The sequence below is a fragment of the Puma concolor genome, chromosome B1, assembly GCF_028749965.1.
Source record: "Puma concolor isolate L17-30 chromosome B1, mPumCon1.1.hap2, whole genome shotgun sequence".
Taxonomy (NCBI): domain Eukaryota; kingdom Metazoa; phylum Chordata; class Mammalia; order Carnivora; family Felidae; genus Puma; species Puma concolor.
The window spans coordinates 167,034,896-167,047,571 of record NC_141670.1 but is presented as its reverse complement, the minus strand read 5'-3'; the positions used below and the strand labels follow the sequence as shown (position 1 = coordinate 167,047,571).

The 12,676-nt window shown below is 37.2% G+C and overlaps 1 protein-coding gene across 5 annotated transcripts in view; it reads right to left on the bottom strand.

Annotated features, from left to right (window-relative positions):
* The window catches only part of NFXL1 (nuclear transcription factor, X-box binding like 1), a 74,120-nt gene that overhangs the window by 53,265 nt on the left and 8,179 nt on the right, over positions 1 to 12,676 (bottom strand). For all 5 annotated transcript variants that reach the window (XM_086705123.1, XM_025921806.2, XM_086705126.1 and 2 more), the window contains exons 4-5: positions 4,712 to 4,821; positions 2,590 to 2,723 (exon numbers count right to left, since the gene is read on the bottom strand). In XM_086705123.1, coding sequence (XP_086561249.1) covers positions 2,590 to 2,723; positions 4,712 to 4,821 — 244 coding nt within the window. The remainder of the gene's footprint in view (positions 1 to 2,589; positions 2,724 to 4,711; positions 4,822 to 12,676) is intronic.

Below are 12,676 nucleotides of genomic sequence, written 5' to 3'. Positions count from 1 at the left end.
TAAGGAAGAAACAGAAATTTTCATAATTTTTCAAAATTTAAATAACCACATGTGACTAGTTGGTGGTATATGAAACATAGTTAGAATGAAGCTACAAAAAGAAAGGCACATTAGCTTTCTACTAAGCAGATGAACTTTATTCCTGAGGTATTCACTCTAATTTTTATAAAGCTCAATGTTTTAAAAGTTTGGTTGGGTGATGTGCAAATAAGTAAAATATACTGGCAACTGTGGACAGAAGAGAGAAACCAGATTATAGGCAGGCAATGCAGCAGCAAGAAACCTGCCTAAAATCCACAATTAAAGGGGAAAATCCTTTAAAGAAAGAATGTTTCTACATCTAATACAAAGTAGATATATTCCAAATGTGCTTCAAAGAAAGTTCAAATATTGTCTCATATCCTCTGTTAAAGCAGATTCTTACCTAGTAAGATTTTTAAAAAGCACTGTTAACCTTAAGCTCTATCAAATTCACTTGTAGATCATAGATCACTTCATTCAAAAAAGATGCTCTAACCCTTACTATCCTGCAGACAAATGAGTACAGTTAGTACACTATACTGGAAAAAGTCACGTCATCACTTTCTCTTGTATCATATATATTCTCGTTGTCCTGAGACAACGTTGTTCTGTTTCCAAAATAATATTTTTTCACAAAAATATTCAGAATGACAGATATTTGTTCTTGTAATCAAAAGTCAAAGATAAAATACCATGTCTCATCTAAACATTCATTTAGACGCTCCTCTAGAATTTTGCTGGAAGAGTTATAATTTTCCTTTACTAAAGGACAAATGGCTACATTCCTCTAAGCTAGTGTGGAGGGGGATGTGTACTTTAAATAAGGCTAGATATGGATGACTAAAACGCAACTCACAAAACCCTAATACTGCCTGCCCAACAGTGAGGCTGAATTGCTCCAAGAGACTGGGAGAGATAAGGACATTATGTGCAAATGCATGTGTTATTTAAAATAATGGCATGCAATAATGAAATGTAATTAGGCCATATCTTATTTATAAACAAGCAATATCTTAGTAGAAACATATATTTTAAATGTTTGAATTCCACAAAAACAACCAATTTAAAACCATTAATATTTTTATCAAGTTCTAGCTCCATCTTGATAAGGATTAAACAAAATCCAGACTAGTCATTGATTTTCCTTCTTAAGAAAGGTGAAGTACAGAATGCAAGATTACTACTACACGGTTGATTCAATTTTTTGTTCCTTTTAGATTTAAGTGAAGAGTAGCAGTTCATTCATCTCTTAACTGGTTACTTCCTAGCACTGTGGCAAAATGACCTCTTAAAAAAGAAGTGAGAAGAGCAAGGGTGATAAAAAGTATACACAAAATTTAGATCTCTAAAACTAAGCCAGAGTATCTAGTTCAATTCTGTACCTATTGAACACTGAAATTCTCCCACAAATAAATAAGATGGAGTAGCAAAACAAATATAGACCGAAATTTTAAAATGTTTCAGAGAAGCTAATATTCATTGAAGAGAAAACAAATAATATCTCTAAAAGTAGTACTACAAGCAAGAACTCAGTAGAATAGAGAAAGCACTGAATTTAGAAGTCAGAAATCCTAGGTTTCAAATGCTGGCTTCACCATTTAAGAGTAAGAGAAGGCTGAACATATCAATTTGCTTTATCAACTTCAATATCCCCATTATTAACATGGGAATATAAACCCTCACAGAATGCTGAGAATTATTTTTAAAGTAACTAGCGTGTCTAAATGTTTTTTAAAAACTACACTACCACAATTTTACAAATGTATCAGTATTTGTAGTAAAAAGGGGAGGTCCAATATGGATCCAGATTTTCTGAGGTCTGAATCTTACACAATTTGGGCGCCTCTGTTAAGAAAAAGAACATAAAATTACAAATATAAGTTACAAAAGTGAATATTTATATGAACACAGAATCCCTAAAGTTTATGCTTCATTACCCTGACAGTAAATCTACCCTCTGAGCTGCCAGTATGGATTAATTTCTTATTATCTTTATTTAGCAGAGATATAAATTCTCCATACCCCAATTCTTTCTGGAAATGTAACAGAAGTTCACAAATACTCATCAACAATAAGCATACTAATAAATAAATGTGGAGAAACTGGTAAGGCTGGATAACATACACCTGCAGTTTGAGAGATTTCAGAGATAAACCCGGGAAGGCTATGATCAAAATACATTAGATGATAGTCTTCTACAAGGTGATACTAATTAATGTATACTAACAGTAACTCCAGAAAAGAAGTACCAGAATTATGAAGGATTCTAGTCCTATAGAATTTTAAAGAAATGAAAGTTCTTTAAAAAGGATAATTAAGGAGTCGTCTTGTAGAAGAAAAAGTCTGAACACTTTATTAGTTTTTGAAAGGAACAAGTAGTTACACAAATTAAAAAAAAAAAAAAAAGAAAGAAAGAAAAAGCCATTACCAAAGTTCCTTAACTTCACAAACCAAATGACTAATTGAAAACCCAACATGGATCCTGAAACTGCCAATAAAGCAACTTTTGAGCTACAATTTTCATTTATTTTACAACTTACTGTTCCAACTAAATTAGCAAAAAGTTACCATGGCCAAGGATAATCTCTTTTTCCAAAATCGTCATCTGTCAAAGGAGAAGATACTAGAAACTGGCTATCTTTAGCCCACTTCTGGATACAGGGCATGTGAAATATACAGAAACATCCTGAACAGCTCCAAACCTAAGAAAAAGGTATCAGAAATTAACACGCATGCCATGATTTTCTTTGATAATTCCGCAATACTTTAAAATGAGCATCCCATTAAATTATTTTGAAGGGTTACCGAAGTATAAAGGAAAAAAATTTTTCCTTCCATTCTAATAGAAGAAATGTTCTTCATAACTATTTATTTAAGCGTAAAACACTTTGAATAAAAAGTGTTTTTACCCCGATTCATTACCCCGATTCATTTAGCTAGAAATAACTACTACTAACATTCTGAATGATCTCCAATGTTTTTGGTATATATTACAAACTTTTCTAAAAATAAGGTTATGCTGTACTGATATGTATAAGCATTTACTGTTATTAAATATGTTCATACATGATATTTACAGCTATACAGTGTATCATGTAGATTTATATATTGCCATTTATTTAACCGATTTCTTTTTAGACATTTAGGTATTTCCAATCATAAATAATGCCACCAAGGAATCCTGAAATATAATATGTACATATATTCTCTACATAGCCCCTTTGTTATGTAAAATCTCGTAACCTAGCATTTAATGTTAAATTCCAAAAATTAAAAAAGTGTGTATATATATATATATATATATATATACACACACACATACTAAAACTTGAAGAATAATAGTAAAGCAGTTTAATTTTTAAAACCTGCCAACATTTCAATGACAAAAATCAATTCTGCTTTCATTTTAACATTTGGCAACTATTCAATACAATCAGACAAGTAGCATAATGCATAAACTGTAATAGAATTAAAAAAATAAGGCAATTTCTTAGTTTCAGTTAGCACTAAAGCAGTGACTGAATAAAGAACTGGTATGCAGCAAAGAGGGGACAAGGTGGGAAAGAGGAAATGTTAATAAATAGTAAATTGTTGAGCTGATTAGCACTAAGGGCCAAAGTTCAGTCCTGTTAGGGACCCTGTGGAGAACCATGTAAAACATATCTCAATTACCCAGGCCCCAACCCCTAGCAGAGAGGATGTTGGGACATTCATCCACCAATTAATTCCATGTGGAAGAATGTTGCCCCAAGGGGCATTAACTCCCCTGTGCTTGTGCACAATGCCTGTGTACTACCTGAGTCAGTTCCCAAGAAGAAAGGACTAAGGTTAAAAAAAAAAAAATCGACATACACAGCAAGTGTTTAAGGTGGGACTATAACCATATGCGGAAAAACTATTCACCCACCGCACTTGAGATCAGAGTAAGTCACCAGATGTGACACCAAAGGCACATGCCATCTATATCTATCCTATCCAATGCATGTCAAATTTCTGATTCACTCTACACAACCAACTCAATTGATCTGGCCTGATTTTCTGTGTCTAGGCAATGCTGCTGTAACAGCAGATTAACCTGAATCTAAACACTGAGTCTACCATATTCAGTCATTACTTCCCCTTAACTGCTTCTTTAATGCCCTTTTAATTTATGCCCTTATTTATTTATGGATAACTTCATCATTAGACCATAGCAGCACCTCCAAGTCCATGAGTTTTATCTGAATCCATCTCTCCCCAGTGACCCTAGCCATTTTCTACAGTGTCTTCAACACAAGAGAAGCTCACTCCAGGCTCTACTTCCTTGAAGGCAGGGACCATATCTACCTTTTTTTTTTTTAACCCTGCTGAAAGTAGTGAAACACAGTGCATTTTAACATTTTAGTATTTGTGGGAATCTCTAAAGTACAGATGCTATGCTTTATCAAACTGAGATGTACATTAAAACTGAAGATACTTGCTTCACTTATTAAGAGTGCTAAAAATACTGGATGCTCATTTAGAGGTAATTTTTTCAAATTTAGATTCACAAAGTGAAAATCAATTCATAAACAAAAATCACAAATGAAGCATTTTTTAACAAAAATAAGCAAAAGAATAATAATAAATAAAATAAAATAATAAATAACTATAAATGCAAAATAAGATATTTTGGGAAGATACATTAATATAGGTAAAGAGAAAAACTTACTGCTTGGTTTCTCTTCACTGAAGCAATACAAATTAAGCAAGTCATGGCCCCTGCTTGGAAAGCTTCATGTACGTACTGTTTGGTTCTCTCTAATTCACGCATATCTCCATCTTGAAATTTAAAAATTGAAAATTTCATGTTAAGCAACATCTGAAAATAACACAAACTCACTAATAGCATCACATTGAGGACTGAAGCCATATCAATTGCTTGAAATACAGTTGAAAAATGAGAAGTTAAAAAAAAAAAAGCAACCAATGAGCTGCCAAAAGGTCACAAAGTACATGCATTAAATCTTATGTACTTGATTTAAAAACAGTACATCCGCCCTCTCAGAACATACTTGCTTTTACTGCTATTACCATCCTTAGCAAATTTGGTGGGGGCAGAGCCATAGGCAAGAGCTCCAAGATGTCCAGTAACTAAGGAAAAGCACACCTAAAAGCAAAGTGAAAGAAGCTGGAAAGTCAAAGCTCAGCAGAGCCATTTAGCCTAAATATAAGTGTGTGTGCTGAGACACAATATATTCTTAATAAAACGTGTTAAATGAAGTGATCCCCAGGTCGTTACACTATGATAACCTTGTTTCATTAAATTATGTTCACAACTTTACTTAAAAGGGGAACGTGAACTTCTTAGAAAATACTACCAAACTGTATTTTCTGTAAGCAATTATTGAGCATTTATTTGATAGGCACTATACTATTTGTATTTGAGTGGGATTAAATAAGCTATTTTTATCTTCATTTTACAGATGAGAAAACTGATGTGAGAACAATTAAGTAACTTCAGTCTGACTAAATGTGAGCCTTACTTGACCACTGTGCTATGCTGCCTCTAAATGTTACTACAAGAGATCCAAGAAGTAACAGGCTGAAAAACTACCTCAAAGCATACGATCTCTAATAATCTGAGTCACTTTAGTGTAAGAGAAATAAAACTACATGCCCTTGGTACAATAAAGATTCCTCAATAGAGGTTAACTGAATCTCGAAGAAAAGTAGACAAATGGCATAAACTATCATGGCAATACAATGGTCTAAACCAAAACTTAAGTCACCAAAGAGAAAAGTCAAATAAAAAGGACACGTGGCTAATTCTTTACTTTCTGAAATCACCCAAGTAAACACAGCACTTTACAAAAACTTGCTCTACCTTGCTAACTTGCTCTTCAAACAAATATAATTTAGAATATTAAACAAAATATACATAAATTCACTCCCATAACTATAAATTATAAAATTATTAAAGACAATTGCTTTATTTTAAATAAACATTGAAGTTTAAAGAGTATCCTTAAAGGCAGACTTAATGATCATATTCTGTGAGCTTCAATTGCTTTTCAACATAGTTGGCTTTAACAAATGGACAGCTGACCCCTGAACAACCATGCAGTCAAAAATCTGGGTATATAGCTTGTGACTCCCTAGAACTTAACTACTAGTAGCCAACTGCTGACCAGAAGCCTTACTGATAACATAATTAACACATATTTCATATGTTGTGTATGTATTACATGCTGTATTCTCAAGTTAGAAAACAGGAAATGTTATTAACAAAATCACAAGGAAGAGAAAATGCATTTACAATACTGTACATAAATTTATTTAAAAAAAAAACACATATAAGTGGACCCACAGCTCAAGCCCATGTTATTCAAGGGTCAACTGTAAAACATTTTATTATTTTTTTTAATGTTTGTTTATTTTTGAGAGAGCGAGCGAGCACGCGCGCACAAGTGAAGAGGGGCAGAGAGAGAGGGAGACACAGAATCCAAAGCAGACTTCAGGCTCTGAGCTATCAGCGCAGAGCCCGATGCGGGGCTTGAACCCACAAACCGCGAGATCATGACCTGAGCTGAAGTCAGACGCTCAACCGACTGAGCCACCCAGGCGCCCCAACTGTAAAACATTCTAAATTTCACCTAATTTAACAGCTCACATGTAAAACAGAATTTGAGAACATGATGGAACAGGTTTTAACAAAATAAAGTCCAATCTTATATTTATAAAATTTATTTAAGATTTCTTTGAAAAGTGTATTGAAATTTGGCTGTGGGATTAGGTATACTGTCCAAGATGTCATAGTGGATAGCCTGGCATTTGAAGTCATGCATTTTAAAAAGATCACTCTGGCAACAGAAGAAAGAGGAGTCTAAGGAGGCCAAGACCAGAAGCCTCAAGTACCAGTTAAGAGGCAGTTGCAGCAGATAAAGCAAAAAATGACTTTCAACAACTTACCTGTTTCTGTCTGTTTTCTCATCTTTAAAACAGTAATGATAGCAATAGTAGTATCTATCTCATAGAGTTATACAGATTTAATCCACATATTAAACAGCTGTAGGGGACTGAATTAGGCAATTACGGCATGTGGGGAGAAAAAGGGTGGAGTTGAGAAATATAGGAAGTAAAACTCAGCAGGGCTTGGTGACAATTAGATTGTGCTGCTTTTAAACGCCAACATTCATGCCAACATTCAAAGGAAAGGGTGCTGTGTTTGATGAGATGTCTGACATGGGCAGAGGGGAGGAATGGTACTGGATGAGACACACTCATGTTATGTCTATGCCATCACTGTGCCCAGATTTCTGGCTTGGGTGAAAAAATTCTGGTGCTGAAGTAAACAAAATAAGAGAAGAAATAAGTTATCTTTCAACAGATGTTCAGTATGTCCATGGGTCAACAAGATAGAGACATCCATCGGGAAGGTGACCATGCAACTCTGAAATTTGAGAGAAGCGTCATGAAAATACAAAGGCGGGACTCAGACAAAAAGAATGAACTTCTTTGGCAAAGTTCTGCCATTTAATTCACTAAAGTGAGATGGGAAACACCTCATTACTCTAACATTTATTGTTCTTAAATCAAGTAGTAAGATTTCCCTCCTTTGATATAGGTAGAGAACACAAAGGAACAAGAATCAAAATATTTATGGATTTGACAAAAAACAATGTAAGAAAAATTGCCTTAACACTTTAAGACGAAAGCCAGACCAAAAATTAGTAACTTATACATAAAAAATGTTTTTTCAACACTACAAAGAAATACTGAGTTAAAGTACTGAATTTTCTATTTAAAATAAAACTTCTCTCTATCTAGACTATTTTAAGTAAGGTCTTCTTAAGGCAGGAAACTTCTTAAGGTTGCTTCCTATAATGTCCTCCGGAAGAAAGAAACTTACTAAACTCAAATTACCTCTTCATCAACTAACCTGGCTGAGCCAGTTGATAAAGGTCACACTTTATCAACCTACAGTGGCTGAGCCAGACTTTAAAGAAGCTTCCTGATCTCAATTCTTTAGCAGATAGGGTAAAATCTACCTGACAATATGTGCCCTCATGATGCCATCAGAACACTCAGGCGACTAACTAATGTTGACAACACATGCAAGCATCTTTCCAATAATGTCTTTAAGTATAAAATGTTAAAACACTTAAATTTAAAATAATCTGTTTTTATGCTTAGTACCAAATCCTTCACAGCAGCACACACAGCACACACAGGCCCTCTTCTCTCATAAACAAATGTGGTATTAAGAGTAACCCAGGAGGTGCCTGGGCAGCTCAGTTGGTTAAACTTCTGACTCTTTTTTTTTTTTTTAATGTTTTTATTTATTTTTGAGAGACAGAGAGAGAGAGAGCGAGCACGTGAGCAGGGGAGGGGCAGAGAGAGAGGGAAACAGAGGATCGAAACGGGCTCTGTGCTGACAGCAGAGAGCCCGATGCAGGACTTGAACTTAAGCTTCCGAATCTTGATTTTGGCTCAGGTCATCTCACAATTCATGGGACTGAGCCCTGAGACGGGCTCGGCACTGACAGCACAGAGTCTGCTGGGGATTCTCAATCTCTCTCTCTCTCTCTCTCTCTCTGTCCCTCCTCCATTTGTGGTCCCTCTCAAACTAAACATTTTTTTTTTAAAGAGGGTAAACCAGATACATACAACATTTAATGTGACTGTACACATCAAATATGAGAAGACTTAGCTCTCAAAAAAGTATAAAATTAATTTTTTAAGATATAAAGGAATAAAGTAAAGAAATGAAATTGACTTCGAAACACATTTAACACAATGAAAAACAGAAAAATGAAGAATAGATTTAAGGGAATAAAGTACTCCAGCCCAACCAAATCATAACTGGGGACAACTTGATCCCATGCATTTCAGAGAACTTTGACATCCCCCTCCAGAATCTAATGAACTGCCAATTACACATACAGGAGAACTTCTAAGCCTATAAGGGACACTGCCATTCTATTTGCTCTATGGAAAAATTAGTGTTCTAGAACATGTAACTCAAATAATAAAATGCACAAAACGATACAAAATGCTCATTCTTAAAATGCAACAACTGGGGTGCCCGGGTGGCTCAGTCGGTTGAGCGGCCAACTTCGGCTCAGGTCATGATCGCTCCGTCTGTGGGTTCGAGCCCCGCGTCGGGCTCTGTGCTGACAGCTCAGAGCCTGGAGCCTGTTTCAGATTCTGTGTCTCCCTCTCTCTGACCCTCCCCGCTCTGTCTCTCCCTGTCTCAAAAATAAAGAAAACGTTAAAAAAAAAAAAAAAAATTTAAAATGCAACAACTATTCCATATAGACTAGTTTTTTGAAAGTCAGAAATATAGAGTGCTTGGATGGCTCAGTGTTGAGCCTCTGACTTCAGCTCAGGTCATGATCTCACAGCGCCTGAATTCGAGCCCCGCATAGGGCTCTGTGCTGACAGCTCATAGCCTAGAGCCTGCTTTGGATTCTGCGTCTCCCCCTCTGCCTGCCCCTCCTGAACTCCTATTCTGTGTGTCTCTCTCTAAAATAAAAATTAAAAACATTTTTTTTAACGTATAGACATCAGAAATATATATTCATTGATGTCAAAAAAGTCAATTTAGGGTGAACTAAGACAGCGACAGAGTACCCTAGGCTTGTCTCTTCCCTCAAACGTGACTAGATACTATCAAATCTTCTAAATACCCCAGAAATCAACCTGAAGACTGACAAAACAAATTCCATAATTAAAGGGAAAGAAGAAGCCACACTAAAGAATAGGCAGTGCTGGGGCGCCTGGGTGGCGCAGTCGGTTAAGCGTCCGACTTCAGCCAGGTCACGATCTCGCGGTCCGTGAGTTCGAGCCCCGCGTCGGGCTCTGGGCTGATGGCTCAGAGCCTGGAGCCTGTTTCTGATTCTGTGTCTCCCTCTCTCTCTGCCCCTCCCCCGTTCATGCTCTGTCTCTCTCTGTCCCAAAAATAAAATAAACGTTGAAAAAAAAAAAAATTAAAAAAAAAAAAAAAAAAGAATAGGCAGTGCGGAGACATGGTTTAGGGGAGAAACGGATCACAAGTACTGAGGAGGGGAGGGAGCCCTGGTCCCAGAGAAAGTCAAGGGAGAGGAGCACATAGCAGAATGCACTAGAACTGTCCCCAAAACCACTGGCTGGGAAAACGAGAAGGGCTGATCTTCATGAGTTCTTGTAACCAGTAGGGATTAAACCCTAGAGTTTTAAAGGTCATAGGGCTTGGCTGGCACAGAGCCCTGACAGCACTGCATGCACTGTTCTCGGAGAGAAGGCAGGCAAACGGCTTGGGGTCAGGCAGCATGGAAACAGTGATCTGAAAAACACCTGGGGCACACAAGGAGGAGATTATTCACTCCTCCTGGAGTGTATTCCTGAGAGGCAGTGTTCAGAGATGTCTCCCTAGGGACAAAGGAGCCAGCTTGTGCCATTTCCCTCCCCGACCCCCCAGTATAAACACAGAGCCACCTGTGGTAAAGCAGCACAGCACCAACACTGACTGCCTAACCTGCTTATACAACGTCCCACACCCTTGTGCTCTGGCGGGACTGCCACTCTCAGGCAAGCTTGCTTCAGTCCTAGCACAGCAGGCTCCTTCCCCAGAAGACCAGAAGAAACCCCGCCCATACCACATCTCCTAACCAGAGTTCTCAGAGCTTCAGTCTAGTGGAAGTAGTATCAGATCTCACTTAACAAGCAGACCAGAGCACACCTAGTTAAAACTTGCCACATTCTGGCTAAGGTCCAAACACTGTCCACTGCAGGCAAGGACAGCCTCTGTAGATGACTGGCCTGAAAAATAGAGCAACCAAAACACAATAGCAGGGTGCAGGCAGCACACACCAGAGACACTCCCTGAGGTACCAGGCCCTGGACACTTACATGACCTCTTCTTCATAAAGCCATTACTCTCAGAAGCAGGAAACACACAGCCTTTTCTAACACAAAGAAGAAGGCAGAGACTTAGAATGCCGAGATGTTGGAATTCATCCCAAATGAAAGAACAAGATAAAGTCACAGCCAGAGATCTAAGCGAAACAGATATGTGTAACACGCCTGATGGAGAATTTAAAGCAACAATCATAAGGATAATCACTGGGCTTGAGAAAAGAATGGGAGACATCAGGGAGACCCTTACTGCAGGGATGAAAGAGTTAAAAAAAGAATCAGTCAGAAATTAAAAATATAATAACTGAGATTGGTAACAGGCTTAATACGATGAACACAAGGCTGGAAGAAGCAGAGCAATGAATAAATGACATAGAAGACAATATAATGGAAATAATGAAGCTGAACAAAGAGAAAAAGAAGAATTATGGATCACGAGATAAGACTGAGGGAACTCAGTGACTCCATCAGATGTAATAACATTCATATTAAAGGAGTCCCAGAAGAAGAAGAGAGAGAACAGGGGGCAGAAAATTTGAGGAAATCATAGCTGAAACCTTTCCTAATCTGGAGAAAAAAACACCCATCCAGATCCCGGAGGCAGAAAGAACTCCCATCAAAGTCATCAAAAGCAGGCCAAATTTGCAAAATACAGTGATAAAGAAAGAAATCTTAAAAGCAGGAAAAGAAGTCCTTAACTTACAAGGGAAGACCTATACGGCTAGCTGCAGATTTCTCAACTGAAAGTTGGCAAGCCAGAAGGGAGTCGCATGATATACTCAAAGTGCTAAATGGCAAAAATCTGCAGCCATGAATACTCTATCCAGCAAGGCTATCAGAATAGAAGGAAAAGATAAAGAGTTTCCCAGACAAACAAAAACTAAAGGAGTTCTTGACCATAAAACCAGCCCTGCAGAAATATTAAAGAGGACTCTGAGTGAAAAGGAAAGACCAAAAGTGACAAAGACAAGAAAGGATCAGAGAAAATCTCCAGAAACAATGACAAAACAAATAATAAAATGGGACTAAATACATATCAATAATTACTCTGAATATAAATGGACTCAATGTGCCAATCAAAAGATACAGAGTATCAAAATGGATTAAAAAAACAAGACCCGGGGCGCCTGGGTGGCGCAGTCGGTTAAGCGTCCGACTTCAGCCAGGTCACGATCTCGCTGTCCGTGAGTTCGAGCCCCGCGTCGGGCTCTGGGCTGACAGCTCAGAGCCTGGAGCCTGTTTCGGATTCTGTGTCTCCCTCTCTCTCTGCCCCTCCCCCGTTCATGCTCTGTCTCTCTCTGTCCCAAAAATAAATAAATGTTGGAAAAAAAAAAAATTAAAAAAAAAAAAAAAAAAAAAAACAAGACCCATCTATATGCTGCCTACAAGAAACTCATTTTAGACCTAAAGACACCTGCAGATTGAAAGCGAGGGGTGGAGAAACATCTATCATGCAAACAGAAATCAAAAGAAAGTCACAGTAGCAATACTTACATTGGAAAAACTACACTTTAAACCAAAGACTATAACAAGACATGAAAATGGCACTGTTTCATAATAAAAAGGACAATTCAACAAGATCTACCAATTGTAAATATTTATGCACCCAACATGTGGAAGCACCCAAATATATAAAATGGTAGCAAATATAAAGGAACCCATTGATAATAATACAGTAATATTAGGGGACTTTAACATCCCACATACATCAATGAACAGATCATCTAACAGAAAATCAACAAGAAAACAATGGCTTTGAATGACACACGGACCAAATGGACTTAACAGATATATTCAG